The sequence below is a fragment of the Drosophila persimilis genome, unplaced genomic scaffold (assembly GCF_003286085.1).
Source record: "Drosophila persimilis strain 14011-0111.01,24,50 unplaced genomic scaffold, DperRS2 tig00000191-arrow-pilon, whole genome shotgun sequence".
Lineage (NCBI taxonomy): Eukaryota > Metazoa > Arthropoda > Insecta > Diptera > Drosophilidae > Drosophila > Drosophila persimilis.
In genome coordinates, this window is record NW_020825298.1 from 8,777,938 (window position 1) to 8,798,121 (window position 20,184).

At 44.6% G+C, this 20,184-nt stretch overlaps 3 protein-coding genes across 3 annotated transcripts; 2 read left to right on the forward strand and 1 right to left on the reverse strand.

The window, feature by feature from the left end:
- Window positions 1-2,244: 2,244 nt before the first annotated feature.
- On the reverse strand, window positions 2,245-2,975 carry LOC6589622. The gene is made up of 3 exons (XM_002014844.2): window positions 2,906-2,975; window positions 2,687-2,837; window positions 2,245-2,630 (listed from the first exon to the last, which is right to left on the reverse strand). Exons 1-3 carry the CDS (start codon window positions 2,948-2,950, stop codon window positions 2,296-2,298), a joined length of 531 nt encoding a protein of 176 aa, XP_002014880.2. The 5' UTR covers window positions 2,951-2,975; the 3' UTR covers window positions 2,245-2,295.
- Window positions 2,976-3,102: 127 nt separating this feature from the next.
- Window positions 3,103-3,492, forward strand: LOC6589621 (longitudinals lacking protein, isoforms H/M/V). Its single transcript, XM_002014843.1, has one exon. The coding sequence runs from the start codon at window positions 3,103-3,105 to the stop codon at window positions 3,490-3,492; it is 390 nt and encodes a 129-aa protein (XP_002014879.1).
- A 1,132-nt stretch (window positions 3,493-4,624) lies between these two features.
- LOC6589619 (Golgi-associated plant pathogenesis-related protein 1) lies at window positions 4,625-5,383 on the forward strand. Its single transcript, XM_002014841.2, has 3 exons — window positions 4,625-4,858; window positions 4,916-5,142; window positions 5,196-5,383. Exons 1-3 carry the CDS (start codon window positions 4,664-4,666, stop codon window positions 5,287-5,289), a joined length of 516 nt encoding a protein of 171 aa, XP_002014877.1. The 5' UTR covers window positions 4,625-4,663; the 3' UTR covers window positions 5,290-5,383.
- Window positions 5,384-20,184: the final 14,801 nt, after the last annotated feature.

The following is a 20,184-nucleotide window of genomic DNA, read 5'->3' on the forward strand; positions in this document are numbered from 1 at the left end:
CACGACTCCCATAACCCGCTCAATTGAAAAAGACAAAAACGAGGCGACTCTCAGACACGTTCCGGTGCCCGGCCGTCGGCCGTCGCCGCCCATCTGGGGAGGTGGCATTCGGAACAGGCGCACAGCAATCGACAGGCGGCACATGCAACAGCGATTTTCGGTGCTACGTGCAGCATGGACTGACAGGCGGCTGAAGGGGGAGGGGGGGGCGGCAGAACATCGAGAGGATTGGCCACCATTCGTAATCCACTTTCGCGTCCTATGCTTCTTTCTGCATTTCGTTTGAGCCGCAAACATTTTAGCTTTTATGGCCGAAAGGGGTAACCCCTCACACACACACATACACCCCCTCCACACACACACACACCCCCCCACCCACACACACACACTCACACACACACACGTCGGGACGTGGAAAATGCAATTTCCAAAAATTTCTACGCCAAAAAGTCGTCGATGAAAATGTGGCATACGAACAACAATTTTTTGTACTTTTAAGTCGCTCCCCCCTCTCCCCCCCCCTCCCCCCTCCCCTCCCTCCAGCAAATATTCACAGAAAAAACTTTTCGTTTTGGCATAAACCGATTTGGTAGCAAATTTTATGTCGTTTAGGTGGAAAAATTCCCAATCGCCTGCCTCTGGGCTCCAATCGGATCAGGGATTCAAGGAGCCTTTCGACTGAGAGGAGTGCTCTGTATTTTTTTCCTGCCTGACTTGTTACCGTTGCTGTAGTTTACCGTTAAATGACATTACAGGGGGGGTTAAATGGAGCATCGAGGACTAATTGAATTCCGGGAAAGAGGAAAAACTACAGAGCTTTTCATTTGCAAGGATGGAAGAGGGTCCTGATTGTAACAGATATGCGGGAAGCTGGAAACTGGCGGAGAGATCTATTTCTAGCAGGGATTGGGGGGAATTTTGGGTGGAAGAAACTTCAAGAAAGAGGTGGCTTGAAGGACCTGTTCTTTGGGGTATTAAATGTATTTTATAGCACCTAAAAGCAGGGACCATATAGACAACCACAAGAGGGATCTCAGCTCAAAAGCCACCGCTTGCATTCCCATGTCTTTGAGGTCTTCCACAAAAAGCTACATTGATCAGGACCCACGTCAAAACCCCCATCGATAATGTAGGAAATCATTGAATGGGCCAATGTAAACAAGAGATGATGAACATCAAGGAAATGAGGGCTGTTCTGCAGGGGATCTAGCAACAGATCGGCCTCAAGGCCAAGCAGTGGGTGCGCCTAAAGCGAGGCCTCTACAAGGACGATATGGCGCAGGGGAGACTACGTCGATCTGGCCCAAAATCAAGTTCATCGGAGACTCCAAAGCCAACCAATAGATTCTACAAGAACGAGCAGTGCTTTGAGGACAACAGCCACATAAACTGACGATGGGCTAGAGGCCCACCCATGGCCATGGGTGCAGAGGCTCACTCAGAGGGCGCTCAAGGGATTTCCACTCCCTCATACGGCGTTAAGCTCACCTTAGCCAGGCTAGAAGGCTTCCATTTCTGGCTGGGATACAAGGGGGATCCCTTAAGCGTCTATTTTTACAGGATTTTAAAGCCCTATTGTATATCCTTCCCTCCAAAAAGGGCTGTTGTTCATTCGTTGGGCTTTAATTAAGGCGCTCTCGATTAATGACAGAACACGGCCAATGCCATTTCAATGGGTATTCGAATACGAATACGAATACGAAACCATGCATTTGCATCTGCATCTGCATCGGAATCGGAATCTGTGCAATCGAGTGCATCCGGCAGCAGATGTTGTGCGGTTGTCGCTGAAAATGTTTGTCCGGAGTGTGTACGGATTCAGTGTACGGATAATGCCCGCATACACGCCTCGGATCGAATCCGGATCGCCACCCGCCAAACAATGCCATAAATAAACGAAGCGAAACGAAACCAAATTTGCGAAATTAATTAAATCGACAGGCAAAAGTAACGAGTGCGCTTTGGTTCAACGCTTTGAGGGCGACCAAATAACACACGATGCCACACGATGCCACACACTTCACTGCCCTCCTGGGGCACCGCACCGCCAATGTGGATGGTTTGATGGGGTCTGTGGAACGGCGACAACAGGCCTTAAAGCCTTTGACTGTGGCGATCCAAGGGCGAGTGGAGAGAGACAGAGAGGTCTTACAGCCAGGCACAGGAAGAGGAGCCGCAGACGAGGGCTCTGCTCCCACAGGAAGAGAGATTAACAGCCTTGGATTTGAAGCATCTACCGTGCTAGCCGGGCATTATATTCATAAATACTAGAAAACAATGACCAGAGATCAACACTTAAAAAGTGCAACGCTGGCTCCTGGTCATCCTTCTCTGCGGCAATTCCTTTTGCTTGAGAACTCCATTCTCCTTCGAGGGCGGCAGGATTCCCAGTACTTCCAAGACCTCCGCAGGACTCAAGGTGCTCGATGGCATCTGCTTCTTGCTGTTCCTCCGGAGTCTGACAGCCACCTGCTGCTGGAGGTATTCGGTTCTCAGGCCCGCGTAGACAACAGCCTTGATCAGGAGGTTGCGCAGCGCCGTGGCGCTTGCTAGCTTGGAGGCCTGCTTTCTCGTCAATGTGCCCCCGGCGGCCACAGGGTTGGCGCGCTTTACCAGGGCATCGTAAAGCGCTGCAAAGTTTTATTGGAGTTTGAATTGAACCCAGGAAATGTGTGTAGTGTCTTACGTTTAATTTGTTCGCCGTCTGCGGGGTTCTCCTTGAGGACTGCCGCGACATTCACGGCAGCCGTGTACAGTACAGGGTCCGATTCCAGCCCATCTGTTAAGATGTCCATCGGCGATGCTGGCGAGCTCTGGGCCTTTGCTATGAGATTCAACTGGAACCACAAATACCACAAATAAACAAGGGAATATCCTCAACAAAGGGAATCCTGGAGAAACTTACCTGCGCCACTCGCAGACTCTCCAGCTCCAGCCTCATTTCCTTCATCGACTCTGGGGCACTTTTTGCTTCCATTTTCGCCAAGTTTTCCTCCACGTTCAACTCTGCGCGTTCCAGCTGGCTCTCGACTATCGAAACCTATCGATACCAGTGTTGCAAAGCTGAAATTTCGACTAGTGCTGGGAAAATCCATCCACGCGATGGCCAATAAAAAGTTCTTGTTTCGCTGGAACGATCACCAGCGCTCGCTGATCGGAATGTTCGAGAGTCTGCGGCTGACCGAGACCCTGGTCGACTGCTCGTTCGCCGCCGAAGGCCAGTCCCTGAAGGCCCACAAGGTGGTTCTGTCCGACTGCAGTCCCTACTTTGCCGCCCTGCTCCCGGGCCAGGACGACAAGCACCCGATCTTCGTGCTGAAGGACGTGAAGTACCAGGAGCTCCGCGACCTAATGGACTACATGTACCGCGGCGAGGTCAACGTCTCGCAGGACCAGCTGGACGCGTTTCTCAAGGCGGCAGAATCGCTGCAGATCAGGGACGGGAAGGCGCGCTCGCCGGGACTCCTCCGGATCGGGCGGGGATTCGTCTAAAGTCGAAAAACGCAGCCCGGAGAAGGGTGAGTACTGCAAAAGGAAGTAAATCCCTCCTCTAACCCATCGTGACCCCCGGCAGGTGACCGCGAAAGCTCCGAAGCCATCATGAAGGTGAAGGTGCAGCCGCAGAGCCCAGGCGCAGCTCCCGGAGAAGCCGCTGGAGCCGTGCCACTGGCAGGCGATCCCAGGGACCACAGCGTCGAGCAACAGCAGCGGGAGCCCCGCCACTCGCCACTCGTCACTCGCCACTCGCCATTCGGTCTGTGTGGCGAAGCAGTCTACGAGTGCCGTCAGTGTGGCAAGAAGTATCGCCGTCTGCTCTGTCTGAGGCGCCACGAGAAAACCGAGTGCGGCAACAAGGAGCCGGCCCATCAGTGCCCCTATTGTGTGCACAAGTCGAGGCAGATGGGCGGCAACCTGCGGCTGCACATGTTGCGGCATCACCGCACCCTGCCCCAGCTGCCCCGGCAGCGACGCAGCAAGAATTGCCCCTAAAGTAGAGCGAAATGTGGTTTCAAATCAATAAAGTCCCCTTATCATTGGGGCCTCTGGCATATCCTTCCTATATTCGAGGCCCCAGGCCCTAGGACAGGACATCAGTGGCATTGATTTGCATTTGCACAGCACATTAAGGATTCACACTTGCCAGCCACCATCCATCGAGCACAGACACACAGCCTCCACGCACATAAATAATCGATGGGCAAAAGCTGCGGGCGGCCTTCCGCCTCTTCCTGCTCGACTCAATCGGCAATTAATGCCACTCAGATGTGTCTGGGCTAAGATATGGAAACATATGCCAAAGAATCGCCCGCTCGCTCTCATTAATAATCGGGCAAATCGTTCATACATCACTCATACGTCATGTGGGCTCAGGCCGTTCATCAAAGAACGTCTTGTCTTGGCGGGGGGGGGGGGGGCCCTGTGCGTGACGGGCTGTCTAATCTATGCGGCCTTGTTTGCGGTATCAATCACAATGTTGAAGCGGGATGTTCAAGCGGGATTATGCGGGTGGATTGAAAGGGTTCAGACAACCCCCAAGGCCCCCCTCCAAATCTCTGAGTATTTGGGAGCTGAGGGGAAACACAAGGGGGAAAATCCTAGTCACTAGTCGTTAAATGTCAACAAATTGTAGTCGGCCTGTCCTGGTCTAGAAAATTATATTCCCATGTCCAAGAAACCGGCGCCCATACCGAAAACCCAGCCCCGTGCCCCGGGCCCCAGGGGACAGGACACGAAGGCCAACAATGATCTGTTCCTGAAGGAGGTCTTCAATGCCACCAACAAATGCCGGGGCCTGCACGGCTGTCCGGCGCTCACCATCAGCAATGATCTCAACAAAATCGCCCAGGAATGGGCCAATGTATGTCCTCCACCAAGAACGCTCCCCCTCTCACCATCTCTCCCTGTGCCCCTCCAGCATTTGCGCGACAAGAACGTGATGGAGCATCGGCCCAATCCCAAGTACGGCGAGAACATCTTCCTCTCGGGCGGCATGGATGTGTCCGGCGATCTGCCCGTGGACATGTGGTACCGCGAGATCAACGCCTACAACTTCGACAAGGCGGAGTTCACGCCCACCTCGGGCCACTTCACGCAGCTGATTTGGAAGGCCAGCAAGGAGATGGGCTCGGGCGTGGCCCGCAAGTGAGTGGCGGTCTCCAGAGATGGCCCAAAACTAAAGTCTTGCCTTTCCCCAGAGCGGACAGAACTTGGGTGGTCTGCAACTACAATCCTCCGGGCAATGTGGTCGGTCAATTCCGGGACAATGTGCCCAAGAAATTAAAGGACTGAGAGGGAAGGAACTGGCAGGAAGTGGGCAATGGGACGAGCTATACTTTGGTCGAGTCTCTTAGGAAATATAAAACCAGGACAGGAGTCGATCGAAGCTTTATTCGTTTTTTTCGGGGATTGCTTTGGGGATTTCTGTGGTGCTTTCAAGGACCCATTTTCAAGGGCAAGAACCCTGCATCGATGCTGGTTTATCCTCTGGAATGCCCACCACAAGAGCTACAGACTACCTTCTGTTCGGAGTCCTTTTCCCACAGGTCACAAGTCCTTGAATTCCCAGAATTGTGGCCCATCTTCTCGGTCCCCCCCCAATCTGCTGTGGCACTTTCCCCCCCCCTGTCCTGTGGCTTGGTGTGGGGTGGCCGCCTGTTTCTATATATTTTTTTTAGAATTTTTTCTACGAATTTTCCGCGTCACATTTTCATAAAATTTCCTCCTCTTTCCACACCGCTGTTTTTTTTAATTTTTTCTTTACTTTTCTTTACGTTTCTCTCTGTGATGAGAATTTCACGTCACACATCATTAATTTGAAATTTTTGTCATAAATATCCTGCGAGGCGGACGGCGCACGGCGGACGGCGAACATGGCGCCCGGCAGCGGGTGGTCGGGTCAGGCAGGTGTCAAGGGTAAATTATGGCAGCAGCAGGTGGCCCGCCCACCCCGACATGTCAGCCTCTGATGGACTGTCTGTCAGCTGAGCGTGGAAATTAAAAGGCAACATTTGTTCGCCCTTTTTTGGGGCTGGCGATTGAAATTTGTTACTTAATTGGGGTGCCTACTGTCTGGCGGTCGGCATTCATTGGTTTCTATACAATGCGGACCCACTTCTCGCCCTTCCCTCCCTCTGGCTCCTTGCCCACCAACTTCTGATGCCTCTGATAACTTTGACTGTGAAAATCTCCGCTTAATCTGGTTAATTCCCGTACCCTGATTCGCACCTTATTAAAGCAGACACACGCCGCCAGTAGGCGATAACTTTAAACCGCCGTAGACGTAGTCGTAGTCCCAGCCGTAACCGTTAACCGTTAACCCAATAAACCACTTTTAGGAGCGACAACAGAAGGGCAAACGACTGTTGCCTGTTCCCTGTTCCCTGTTCTGCACCGTCAACAAGTGACAGCAAAACCAGCGCAAATACCCATAGATACACACACACACTCTCACGCACACACACACTCGCTGTGTGGCACGTCAAAGTTGGCCTGGCATCGTGCCACTGGAATTTCCGTTGGCCACATCACCTTCCTTCACACACAACAGCAAAAAAGAGTGCAAAATACCATCAGGCCAGGAACGAGCGCGAAAAAAATATGTATAAACATATAGAAAAAACCAGCGGAAAGCACACGAAGCAGGCAATGAATTTTTAAAGACAATTTGCTGGATTTTTCTGCAAGTTTTTTAAAAGCAAAGGAGAGGCCAGTGGGGCAGGGATGTGGCTTGCTTGGGGCAGGTCTTTGTTTGGCGATGAACGTGACGCTCCTGCAGATTACAGCCTTGACACTCGTTCAGAAAGTCGGCCATAAGGAAAGTCCCTCTGGGGTACGAGTGCTCCCTGGGAGAAAGCGAATTAACTGTTTCAAGGGGGTACCAAAAATGGGGATTTTTGAATAGATATCTTCAAGAATACAAGGGGGGATATAATTATTATTCATTTTATTATTTTAATTATTATTATTATTATAATTATTATTATAATTATTATTAATTCTGTAATTATTATTATAATAATAATTATTATTATGAGTATTATACAAATTATTATTTTAATCATTATTATAATAATTATTATTTCCATTATTATTTTAATTATTATTTTAATTATTATTTCCATTATTATTTTAATTATTATTTCCATTATTATTTTAATTATTATTTCCACTATTATTTTAATTATTATTTTAATTATTATTTCCATTATTATTTTAATTATTATTTCCATTATTATTTTAATTATTATTTCCATTATTATTTTAATTATTATTTCCATTATTATTTTAAATATTATTTTCATTATTATTTTAATTATTATTTCCATTATTATTTTAATCATTATTATAATTATTGATATAATTCTAATTTTTATTATAATTATTATTATTATAATTATTAATATTTTTATTATTTTTATAATTATTATTTTTTTTATAAATATTATTATGTGGTTCTTTTCTTTGGATTTTCTGTTATCAAAATCGAGAAAGAAAACTTTTTTAAAGGGCGAACACTCGTTCCTAAAAGATACTTTTTTGGACAGATTAAAATATAATTTTTGCAGAATTATAGAGCTCAAGGAAGTACGATATCCCTAAGTCATAGACTCTCAATTCTGCCAATTAGTTTACCACAGACATTATAAGCCTTTTAAAAACATAAAAGTTTCGGCATTCCTTTCAACAAAAATGCAAATAAATTCCATGAATTTATCGACCTCAAACGAATGTGTGTTCCATTGAAGAGTTCTTTGTTTCCGGTGCTGTTTCCGCTGTGACAGCGTTCATTGTTCCACCTGGCACCTTGTGGAGTGGCACGAAACGGTTAAATGCATTCAGCTGTCAAAAAAAGCCGCATACAAAAGTTCAATTTAATTACCACAAAGAAAGCGTGGCAACAAAGACAAGGATGCAGTGGCAGGGCGCACAGAGGGGCAGGGCGGCAGGGCGGCAGCTCCAACTCCAATGAATCGTCCCGCGACTGCCAATGAGTTTTACAATGTAATTAAGCTGACTGAAAAACTTCCCCTTCTTTTTTTTTTTTTGTTGCCTGTTCAGGGGGCAAACGAGGTCACCAGGCAGCGGGGGAAGCCCAGAAGTCGAATGGCGGAAGGCAGCGGAGGGGAGTGGAGGGGCAGTTGGAAAGCTTTCTGCGTTATGCATTGTAATTTGCGTGTAATTTTCAAGGCGTTGGGAGAAACGTGAAAATGCTTCTGCAGAACAACAACAACAATAATAATTGCAACTGCAACAACAACTAAAAAAGAGAAGCCACCGAAGCTGTAGATACTCTAAGGATTCGACAGACGCCAGAGATGTGGGATATCTTGATCTCAAAAAGTGAGGAAAATATGGTGGGTAGTGCTAAATTGTTCTATTACTTGCTCGCTCTCTCTAGTAGTAAGCCAAACAGCGAGTGAGCGGGATAAAAAAACGAAATTTTTGGTTTATAAGCCATAAAAATGTCCATACCTGCTTAAGAGTAAGCTGAGACGGCCCCAAAGGAATCGATGCTGTGGCCTGTTCAAGCCCAAACATTATATACCGATACGATCTCTAGGTTTCCCACTTATCCCCAGCCTTAGGCAGATATTTTTACCACTGAAAGACTATTGACTGGGCATTAGATAGACTTCTCTCTCTCTTCTCTCTAGACTTTCTCCCTTTGTTCTCTTCAAAAATCGTTATACCCTTTGAAAAAGGCCCAACAACACCGCTTGGCAGCTGCTTTAAGGCAAAAGTCTCATTTATTTTAATGTGTCGACGCTGACGACGTGCAAATGTCTGCCAGTTTTCGCAGCAGCAGGTTTTTCCCTTCAGTTTTCGCAGGGAGTCCACAGCACTCCCCCCTCCCCCCACCGCCTTGCTCCAAATTGCTTGCAGATGCAACTGCAATTGTTTGTCTGTATGCGTGTGGGTTTTTCTGTGTCTGTGTGTGTGTGTGTGTGTGCTTCTGTGCGTGTGTGCGTTGTAATTATTAAGCTGACATTGCAGCTGCTGCTCTGCTGCTGATGATAGTCCCGTTGGTATGCGCAGGGCTGCATAACCGATTAAGAAAAGGTATTGCAATAAATATACATGAATAAAAGGAGCTACAGGGAGCCCAATGTTTCGAGGCAGAGCCACGGAATTGTGGTAATATCTTAGGGAGAAATTTGTTGTATAAAAATTCATTCCAAAATCTCCTGCAGAAGTTTCTATCGTTAAAGAGGATTTTTGTAAAGAAAATACTTTAATTTTTGTTTCCCCGATCTCGAACCTGCTCTCCCTTAATTGTACACCCCTTCTTGCCATCAAATCCATCCCCATCCCTGGCTCTGTGGCGCCCTGTCATTCGCTCTGTCATTTTGTGTGGGTCAAACCTCACTCCGCCCCCGCCCCCCGCCCCCGCCCCCGCACGTGGCAGACAGCGGCCATAACAATGCCAATTTTAATGGTCATTACAATAAAGCTCATAGCCATAAAAAATGCACAGCAACATCGAAAACATCGCCAACAAGGGCGCCAACGGGGGGGTGGGCATGGTCGGCGAAGGGGGAGGGGGAGGCCGGGGATATCATGAGCATTTATTGGGCTTATGGGTCGTATTAATAATATTCATCTGGGCGGCACGGCACGGCTCGGCACGCGCTCCCCACATCCTAGAATAAAATGCAAATGAATTAAATTTCAATTTTGCAACACAAGGCGGCGATGCAGAAAAAATATACTACAACCAATTTGTATGAATATTTGTTGTAGTTTTTTGTCACCAATTTTTGTTCGAGCAGTTAATGGCCTTTTGGTGTGTGGTACAAATGTTTTTGGCTGTCGGGGGAAGGGTTGGGGGGGAGTAAGGGGGAGGGGTCTTTATTTAAGTGTTATTTTTATTCAAGTGCAATGAAATCCTGTAATCAAAGTTTAATTTATGCATTTAGGCAGGAGGGCAGCCAAGGTAAGCCATGGCCAGGGCATAGGGACATTTGCAGAGATTTCCAGAGCACCAAAAAGTGTTTCCTCAGCCGACAATTGCCACAAAAGACGAAGGGATCGACGGGTAAGCCCTCACAGGCATAAGGAACGTCTCTTGGACTCCTCCCGGTACGGATTATATCCAGAGCGATGGGTTTCCTCTGCCAGATATAGGCTTTGCTGCACGTTTTGGGGTCTACGATGGGGTCCAGATATGTATATCCCAGTGCCCAATAATATATCCGTTTCAGTTAGTAGCACTTCCAGCTTTCCTCCAGCCAGTCCCTGCTCTGGGCTCCAGTTCTATGGCCTTTACATTGCTCCCTAGTATGAGGGTAGAGCTCTACAGGATCATAGCTACATATATCATTGTGGCAAAGCTCCAAAGCCTGCTGTCGAAACAGCTTTACCTGCCACACCTGTCCGCTTATGTTTTTTGCTGCATATCCCATTCTTTTGGAGAGATTCTTGGGCGACACATGGATCTCCTGGCTCCGCATTCACCGGAACAGAGGTTTGTAGGGGGACCCTCCCTAAAGAGATTCCTCAAAGAGATCTACCTGCTCTGAAAATAGACCAAAAGACGGTGAAGTAGCTGCCAGAAGTAGTAGAAATGGGAGTAATAGTAGTAGAAATATTGAAAAAGTTGTCCTAAAGGTGAATAATGGTCGTGATTATTTGGAAAGTAGCTTCGAGAGTAATGGGAGGTTTTAAAGGGCCTTTCTTATCGCCTTTAAAGTGAAGTATTACGAATATTCCTTCAAGTTTCACCAGCATTATCGAGTCGTTACTAACATTAAGTCACGGTTTCTTCTATCTGTAGAGGAATTCCATATAGTTCCATAGGTTCCATAGCTTTCATTTCATAGCTTCAGGATTTTCTCCATAACAACCCAAAGAGCTGAAATCCCTTGCAAAATACAGTCAAATCCCCCTCGTAACTACTTAAGAGCCCCACCCGAAAGACGCCACAGCAATTACATGTCCGAGTATATCACGCATACGCAGTGATGGCCATGGCACAATAAAGGGGCGCATAAATTATGCACAAAAGTAGCCGCGAAAGTAGTTTATCTTCAGCTTCCATTTGGCTGTTGATTTTTCATAGAAGAATTATGGCCCCAGTCGCAGTGGCGGGCCGTGGACCAGCGGGAGAGTCCAACTAAATGGCTTCCTGTGGGTTCCTGCCACCCACCGATGCGGCCACCCACTGAAGCCGCTGCCGCTGCTGTGCAAGACATATAAATATATTTTGCAAATTGTAATTTAAAACATTTTGGAGCGCAGCCAAGTAATAATTTGTGCCATGGCTGCACTTCTCCGGCTGCATCTTGTCCGTGGATTCCGTATTCCGTATTCCGTACTTCGTATTCCGTATTTTGAATTGTGAAATGGCGGAATTGATGCGCTCGACTGCACTGAGCTCTTCCCCTGGGGGGGACTAGGGCTCAACCGGGAGGACAGGCAAAGGAGGTGCTTCATCCGAGGGCTCCATCCGTGGAAGCCAAAGCCGTGGCATTGTTATCGTATCCATTCCTCCCTCCCTGCTGCTTTTTTCGCTTTTTCTATTTTCCATTTGGTGGCATATCAATGCGACTCCTTGAGAATAGCATTTTATTGCTTCAAACAACATGGAAAGTCAAGTGTTGCAGTCTAGCGCAATTATTCTGGCCCTCCGATCTGATCTGCCGCCGCAGCGGGTATTTTTTTCGCCCGCCCCCCCCCTCGGTTTCGGTTCGGCGCAATAAATTCTATTAAAATGCAATTTGAAGGCTCTGTGATTTTAAATAATGCCAAGCGGCAGCGGCAGGAGCCCTCGGGCATCCCATTCTCCTTTTGTTATCCTTGGAGCTGCTTGGCAATCGCTTGGGTTTCCCTTTTGCCACCGATTGAGATTTATGCAACATCCTGGAGGTCCTGGTGCCCCTCCTGTTGTTATTCCAAGTATTTATGGTTGGCCCCGAGAGTCCTTAGCTAATTGGGTTGTCAATTTCAAGCGGATAAGTCGCATCCTCTGGAATTAGGAGTAACCCATATATGAAGCCAAAAGAAAAGTCCCACTGAAAATTTGGCCAAAAGAAATGGCAATTTAATTAATGCTCGAGGGGGGGGGAGGGCGTGGAAAGGCAGCGAAAGATTAAAATAGTTGAAATGTCATTAGCACCAAAGGGCGGGCCGCAGGAGCAGGCACTGGGCCAAAGGATCATCCGGGGGGGACGGAGAGAGTGAGAGAGAGAGGGGGGAATGGTCATCGTGTTGACCACACAATTGTGTGGTCACGTGATGACTTTTTGGCGCTGCTCTTGTGGTCATAATTTCACAGCCACAAAAAGAGTACAAGAGGAATAGTAGAACCCAAAGAGAAAGGAGGGAAGGGAAGGAAGGAAGGAAGGCAGGAAGAAGGCAATTCAAGGAAGCACTCTCCCTCCCTCCCTCTCTCTCTGCAACGCCTCCTCCAGGGACTATCTCGGTGCTTTTTGTTTGCTCTTTAAGTTCCTGTTAAAAATTCATTAGGAGTTTTAATTAAAATTCCCCCTGTGCACCGGCAGAGGAGCGCCACTTCAACACTTAGCGTTCGCTCACATCGCCAATGTCTCCACCAAAGAAAAACTAAAAGAAAAACTGCCTTTTGTGCACAGAAGTTTTTTTTTTTTTTTGGCAAGGCATCGCCTTTTCCGACTCATAATTCTAACTGACAAAAAAAAAAATCAACAAAAAAATAGAAGAAGTGGAAAGAAATGAAATGCGAGATTTGGAAGATGAAAATTTGTATACTCTTTCAGTGATCATTGTTTTTATGAGAGATCTACGATTTAGAGAAAAAATAAAATAATAAAATATATACATATAAAGAAATATAAAAAAACATTAAATTATTACTTATTATATTATACGAATTTTATTAATAATAATATTATAATATAATAAAATAAGAATATTTAATAATAATAATAAAAATAGAATATATATTTAATATATAATTTAAATATAAATAATATTTCATAACAAAATTATTAATAACAGTGGTATACTATAATTATTAATCATTGCATTATTAAATTTTATTTATATGAAAATTATATTTAATTATTAATTATTATTTATATTAAAATTAAATATTAAATACATATTCAATTTATATTATTATTATTATTATTATTATTATTAAAATATATAATATAATATAATAAATATTAAATATTATAATTAAATATGTATATCCACCAATAATAATTATTTTTATATTATTATTAAAAAATGTGCAAATGGAAAAAGTTTTCCTTCCACATAATAATGGCCTCCCAATTTATATTAAATATCCCAAAAATATCACTATTCATTTTAGCAGTCCGTTCCTAATTATTTGAGTGCCCACATTTCAAAGGACTCCCCTTAATATATGGCAAACCTTCAGCCCAATCCGAAATACCCTGTGGCAGGGCACACTGAGGGACAAAAACCTCGACGACAGCCTCCATATGTGACTCCGCCGGGACTGCGGAGGCGCTGATGCCGCTGGCACTTTACATGCCTGACTACGTGTCCTTTTAATATCCTGTACACTGGCGGCGGCGCTTCAAAACTTCCGCTGGCAAATAAATAAAAATGTCCTGGCAAGCACCAAATGAAAAACATGTATTTTTATGCGGAAATATGAGCGTGTTTGTGGAAGTTTTGTTGGGTTTTTTAGAGCTCTACAAATAATAATTTGTGGGCTTGTGTTTAGTTAATTTTACATTTGTTTTAATTGTTTAATCCGTCTAATTGGTATTGGTTTTAAAGGTACTTTTGCTTGTTAAACAAATACTAAAAAAAGGGACATGTATTTTCTATGTGCTGTTTATATTTTTGGTGCAAAGAAAAGCGTGGATAATGCGGAAAAAGGTTTAAAAAAAATGTTTAAAAATTGCCAAAAAATAAACAAACATTCTAAGATTGATAACTAATGATTTTATAAGCTAAATAGATTTTTTAATATGCAGGGCAACACTTGAATAACCTAAACCAGGCCATGCCCAGATATCAGCCCTGATCCGGGGGTCGGAGATGTTAATCCTTAAGAAATAATTCTGATAAATTAGATATGGGAGGAGGAGAGCAAACAGACACGTGAAATAGTGCGGAAAAGTAACCCCAATCCCCGAAATATATCCCAAAGAAATTGTAGTGCCTATAATTTATAAATTGAAATATTTCAATTACCTAAAAACTAATTTATAGATCCCTAATCACCCAATCACCTGCTCGCATTGTCATCTATCAATCACCAATCACCATTTAAATATTTACACGGCCGTATTTGGTGAATTTCGCAATAAAATGCTGGTTAATTCTCCAGCGAATGCGACATTCCGGCCTCGATTCTTGTCGGTCTGACTTCTGGCATCTACTATAATGCGCTGCTATAATCATAATTAGTTTTGCATAATTTGAACCCGCCAGTGGGGCGACCAGCAATGGCATTCCAGTGTGTGTGTTCGCCCCCGAACAATATTCAATTACAAACATTGCTGAATGCTCTAAACATTTCGAGTGTCTGGCTGGAAATTAATTTGTTTGTGTAACTGGGAAAACTAACACTACTATTCGTCAGTCCTTGGTCCTTGGACAGGAGCAGGAGCAGGAGCAGGAGCAGGAGCAGGAGGAGGTGTGCAAACAAATTGCGTACGTGTACGTGTACGTGTACGTGTGTCCTTTTGGTCCTTTGGTAATTGTAATGCGAGCAAATAAACGAGCGAGTCCAACACGAATATTCATACAACAATGGAACAAACAGCTGGAGTGGAAGCTGGACAGGACCCACCAAGGACATGGCCGAACACAGATGTGGCTGCAGATGGAGTGAAAGGCAAATGCCAGAACAGGACACGACAAATGCCTGATGTGGGTGGCCGCCCCCTCCTACCCCCCACCCCCTTTATAATTCCAGCAAACAGCAACAAAAATTTTTTTAATTTCAATTCCCATTTTTTTTTTTTGGTTTCTTTTGCTGAAACAAGTCGTGTTACAAATTTGAATTTATGTGTGTCCTGCCAACACCTGGCAACAGTATCCTGCGGTGGTCAGGCCCCCCTCCTCCCCCCCACTACTGTGCTCCCGTGCTCCCAAGTTTCCCAAGCGTCGATCGTATAAAGTTTGCCCGAACATTACCTACATATGACATTTTAAAGTGTTGCCCTGTCTGGGAGTCGGGAGCCAGGAGTCGGGAGTCGGGAGCCCTTGCCTGGGGAATTGCCTGATTGGGGGCGGAGAAAATGCTGCTAAAATTGAATTCACAAAGTTATGAATAGTTAATATACGAAGGATATACGGGGGAGGAGCACACACGACAGGGGAATAGGGAGGGGCTATGAGAATGAGATTTAGCTAAGCAAAAACTTTTGTCGCATAGTTTAATGTTGAAATGGGAATTGTTGTATGCTACTTGTTTATTAATAATCCAAAAACCATTTCAATCGAAGCAAATTAATAAATAAATTTTATTAAAACCCCAACTAAAACAAAGCCAACGGCTTTTAGGCCCCCCTACATTGCCATGTCCTGTTGTTGGGTCAGATCCAAGCAGAACCCAGGCAGGCCATGACCCCAATCGATCCACTCCATTGTCCCAGCATCGAGTGAATTATTAATCAACAATGGAAAAGCGCACAACAATGCAAGTGCCATCCCCGAACCCATGTCCTGGCGTACGAGTGGGCTACCTGGGCTCCTGTCAATACAATCCACGTGTGTGGCGCTGAGAGTACCCGAGTACCCGAGTATTTTTCATTAGAGCAATTTTTGTTAATTACATGAGACGAAGGCGGCCAGCGGGCAGGCAGCTGCATGTCCATAAAGTGTCCATTTCAATTCGCTTTTCTTTTTATACCCGATGCTCAAAAAGGGTATAAGGGGTATATTAGATTTGTGGGCAAACAGCATACAAAAATCTATAAATACTCGCACCAAAAACCAATGGAAACACATTGAACACTCACTTTATCCATCTTCAGGGATCGATTCCCCGATTTGTACTCTCTTCCTGGTGCAGTGTGCGCCATCGGGTATAAATGTAGAGCCGCGGCCCTTTCTTTGGGCCAGACCTTTGCCCTGTCAATCGCTGTTGCTGGTCTTCGATTGCGATTCGGTTTCGGTTTCGCTTTTGTTTTCCGTTTTTACTCCGGCATCGGCATCTCTGACCTATAAATCATCTAATGGCCAGGACGGGACACGACAGGACAGGTTTGGTTTCGATTTGGCAGGGGTATGGATGGAGTGGCGATGCATCCTCTAACCCAGCCCATCTCCTACCTCCTACATCGCATGTGTCAATATTTGTGCGAAATGCGGCCGCAGTCTCGTCGACACAAACACACTCCATCACCCGCATCCACAGCCCCATCCACAGCCCCATCCACATCCACATCCACAGTCGGTTTCGGTTTTTGTGGGATTTTAGTTTGTTTTGTTTCCGTTTCGTTTTTCCGAATTCCTCTGCAGCTTTTCCAATATTTTCCCTCCCCAGAGATAGCGAGCGGCTGTACGCTTTTAGTTGTTTAAATTTAAGTCCTATAGACCAAAAAAAAGAAAGGAAAGCAGAACAAAGCACCAAAAGTCACATTCGAATTTAGTTGGGTTCCCTTTTTGGCCAGCGTTTGAATATTTTAACTATTTTCTGAAGCTGCAGTCGGAGTCGAACAGATGGACATCTGTTTTGCAGTTCATTTGTCATGGAATTGAATTTCTTGGGGCTTCCCATCCCGCCACTTGTGGTGTCTGCCGCACAGCGTATGAGCAACTTATTTGCCATCTGTCATGGCTGGCCTGAGAAATGAAATGAAATCAAATGCAGTCGAGTGAGAAATTGGGAAGAATAGTTGCGGAATAAGTTCCCCTCTCTTTCTCTCTCTGCAGAGGACTTCTTAATGGAGACAAGTCGAACACATCTTTGGGGAGGTTTAAAGTGGTCGAATAATAATTTGGAAAGGGTTCTCCATGGAGATTAGGTGGAGAAAGGTGGGTATATTAATGGCTTATCCATTAAATTGGTTTATAAAAATATTAGATCCATGATTGGATGCCATTTTCTCAAATATATTCGGCTTATCGAATCACGACAAGAAATATATCTGCAGATCGAGAGATGGCAGATCTCCTTTGTTTTTGATTTTGTTATGAGTATATGTTGGACGTAGGGTTACAATTTAAATGCAAGAATCAATTGGCCCCCCATAATAGCATTATTTAGGTATCAAATCGAATACGCTGCACCATGGTGAAAATAGTTATATTATTGCGCTGTAATGTTGCATTGGATAAAACATCCCCTTTTTTCACTTACCCATATTCTTTCTCTTCTTTTCTAATATTCTCGATTCAGAAGATTCTGAAGAGGGACACCGCACGACGACCTCGAAGTTACGAAAAAACCGCACCGAAACCGCAAACAAAACGCGCAAAACGATTTCCAATAAGAGCGCACACATTTTAGGCATATTAATTTCAGGTGAGGCAGGGGGCGGAAGTTCGTGTAAACACACTAAGCAAGAGAGAGTCAGATCAGCACCATTGGGTGCGCCTCACCCTGTCATGAACTTCACTTGGAATGAGAGCGCTCAGTCCTTTTTGATTCTCTTCTTCACTGCCTCCCACTACTACTCTCCAGTAATGGGAGTGGGAAAGGGACAAGACTTGACGAAATTTTCGGTAAGTTTACAAACACGCACACACACGCACATTGCTGAAAATCACGCGATCAAACGAAAAAATAAGCGAGACAACGAAACAATTAAACATTTTAGATATTTACACATGAACAAAAATTAATTTATGCCAAATAATATGTTTTCTACATTTATATAAAATATATGAAACACATATCAAAGATTGATGCACTTTTCCTTCGACGAGCTGCATTTGTGCCGCCATTTTGCCTTTTGCTTCGCCTCCGCTCTTGGCAAGCACACATTTTCTTGCATTAAAACAATTTTTTTGCATTTATTTTTAATAAATTGCACTAAACTTCACTTAACACACCTGCTCGACATTTTTCCCGTTGGATTTTTCTCCATTTTCCCGATTTTCAGGGAATAAAACGCGGAGCTGACTTGCAAACGCCCGCTTGGGCCGACTGAAAAAATTTGAGTGAGAGCAACGCAAGTCCGCTCATTCTTTGATCTCCTGCTCCTTTTCCTATTTGCTCTCTCTCCCACGCACTATTCCGGTACTTTGCGAAATCGAAAAACAGGAAAAATGGGAATCAATGGAACGACAACTCATTTTTGCTTTTACACACGAAAAAAAGAATTTATGTCAATTAATAAATATGTTTTCTCCATATAAAATATATAAAACACACTTGCATATGTACATATATTACATATAGCTGCACTTTTCCTTCGTTGTGATGCATTTTTGTCGCCATTTTGCCTTTTTTTGCCCCCTCCCTTGACCAAACACATTATTTTGCACCAAAAAACACATTTTCTTGCACTAAAACACTTGTTTTTTACACCAAACTTCACTACACTCCCGCGCGACATTTTACCTGATGGGTTTTTCACCATTTTCCGGGTTTTCACGGATCTGAACGCGGAGCGGACTTGCGAACGCCTGCTTGGCCCGGTGAAAAAATTTGAGTGAAAGCGACGCAAAGACGTTCATTCTATGCTCTCCTGCTGCTCTTCCTATTTGCCCTCTCTCGCACGCTCTCACGAGTGCTCATCTATACTCCTTGTCTTCATCCTCTGCTACTGAAAAGAGAGATCAATTAATTTAATTAAATTAAGTACTTTTACGAAGAGAGATTAATTAATATAATTTGAATAAGTAATTTCACCCTACGATGCACCTACACCGCGCACTGTAACTCTCTCATCAGTCTCTGCTTCTCACTCCCACACTCTTTTGATCTCTCTTTGCAGTAGCAGATGAAAACGACAAGGAGCATGATGAAATTATACAAGGTGGTCATTTGGTCATTTGTTCACCTCTCGCTCACCGAACATGGCTTCAAAGCACTCTCAGTAGCGCTGAGCGTGAAATAAACTCGAGAGAGAGTTGGCGGACCGACCACCTTGTATAATTTCATTATGAGCAGAAGTACCCGAGAGAGCGTGGGCGAGAGAGCAAATAGGAAGAGGAGTAGAAGATCAAAGAATGAACGCACTTGCATCGTTCACACTCCAATTTTTTCAGCCGGCTGAAGCGGGCGTTTGCAAGTCAGCTCCGCGTTTTATTCCCTGAAAATTGGGAAAATGGTGGAAAATCCATCGGGTAAAATGTCGCGCCGGTGTGTTAACTGCAGTGCTCGTATATAAATATATAAAATAAATGTGTTTCAGTGCAAGAAAAGTTTCAAGAGCGGGGGCGCAGAAAGAGGCAAAATGGCGGCAAAAATGCAGATCTACGAAGGAAAGGTCAGCTATTTGTGATACGAATATATGTGTATATATTTTAATTATGTGATATACATATGTGGATAAGCATATATTTTTTTTGTAAAAATTCGTGTTTTTTTATGTGGAAAATCAAAAAGGTTTCGTTGTCCCTTTTTTCGTTTTTCGTTTTCGCAAAAGTACCGGAATAGTGCGTGGGTGAGAGAGCAAATAGGAAGAGGAGTAGAAGATCAAAGAATGAACGCACTTGCACCGTTCTCACTCCAATTTTTTCAGCCGGCCGAAGCGGGCGTTCGGATGTCAGCTCCGCGTTTTATTCCCTGAAAACCGGTAAAATGGTGAAAAATCCAACGGGTAAAATGTCGCGCGGGAGTGTAGTGAAGTTTGGTGTAAAAAACAAGTGTTTTAGTGCAAGAAAATGTGTTTTATCGGAGAAAAATGTGTGTGGTCAAGGGCGGGGGCCAAAAAAGGCAAAATGGCGAAAAAAAATGCAGATCCACAAAGGAAAAGTGCAGCAATGTGTGAAATATGTGTATTCTTTTGATGTATACGTACATAAACATTTAATTTTCGCGAAAATCATTTTTTTCCATGCGTAAAAATAAAAATTGTGTTAAATATCCGTTTTTTCCCTCATTCTTCGTTTCGTTTTTCGTTTTCGCAAAAGTACCGGAATAGTGCGTGGGAGAGAGAGCAAATAGGAAGAGGAGCAGGAGATCAAAGAATGAGCGGACTTGCGTCGCGTTCACTCAAATTTTTTCAGCCGGCCCAAGCGGGCGTTGGCAAGTAGCTCCGCGTTTTATTCCGTGAAAATCGGGAAAATGGAGAAAAATCCAACGGGAAAAATGTCGAGCAG

Excerpts from the sequence above, each read along its gene's own strand:
- LOC6589622 (XM_002014844.2), bottom strand. The coding sequence starts at position 2,950 with ATGAAGGAAATGAGGCTGGAGCTGGAGAGTCTGCGAGTGGCGCAG. Across the intron at positions 2,838-2,905 it reads AGAGTCTGCGAGTGGCGCAG|TTGAATCTCATAGCAAAGGC; the intron begins GTAAGTTTCTCC and ends TTGTGGTTCCAG. Across the intron at positions 2,631-2,686 it reads AGACGGCGAACAAATTAAAC|CGCTTTACGATGCCCTGGTA; the intron begins GTAAGACACTAC and ends AAAACTTTGCAG.
- LOC6589621 (XM_002014843.1), top strand. The coding sequence starts at position 3,103 with ATGGCCAATAAAAAGTTCTTGTTTCGCTGGAACGATCACCAGCGCTCG.
- LOC6589619 (XM_002014841.2), top strand. The coding sequence starts at position 4,664 with ATGTCCAAGAAACCGGCGCCCATACCGAAAACCCAGCCCCGTGCCCCG. Across the intron at positions 4,859-4,915 it reads TCGCCCAGGAATGGGCCAAT|CATTTGCGCGACAAGAACGT; the intron begins GTATGTCCTCCA and ends GTGCCCCTCCAG. Across the intron at positions 5,143-5,195 it reads GGCTCGGGCGTGGCCCGCAA|AGCGGACAGAACTTGGGTGG; the intron begins GTGAGTGGCGGT and ends GCCTTTCCCCAG.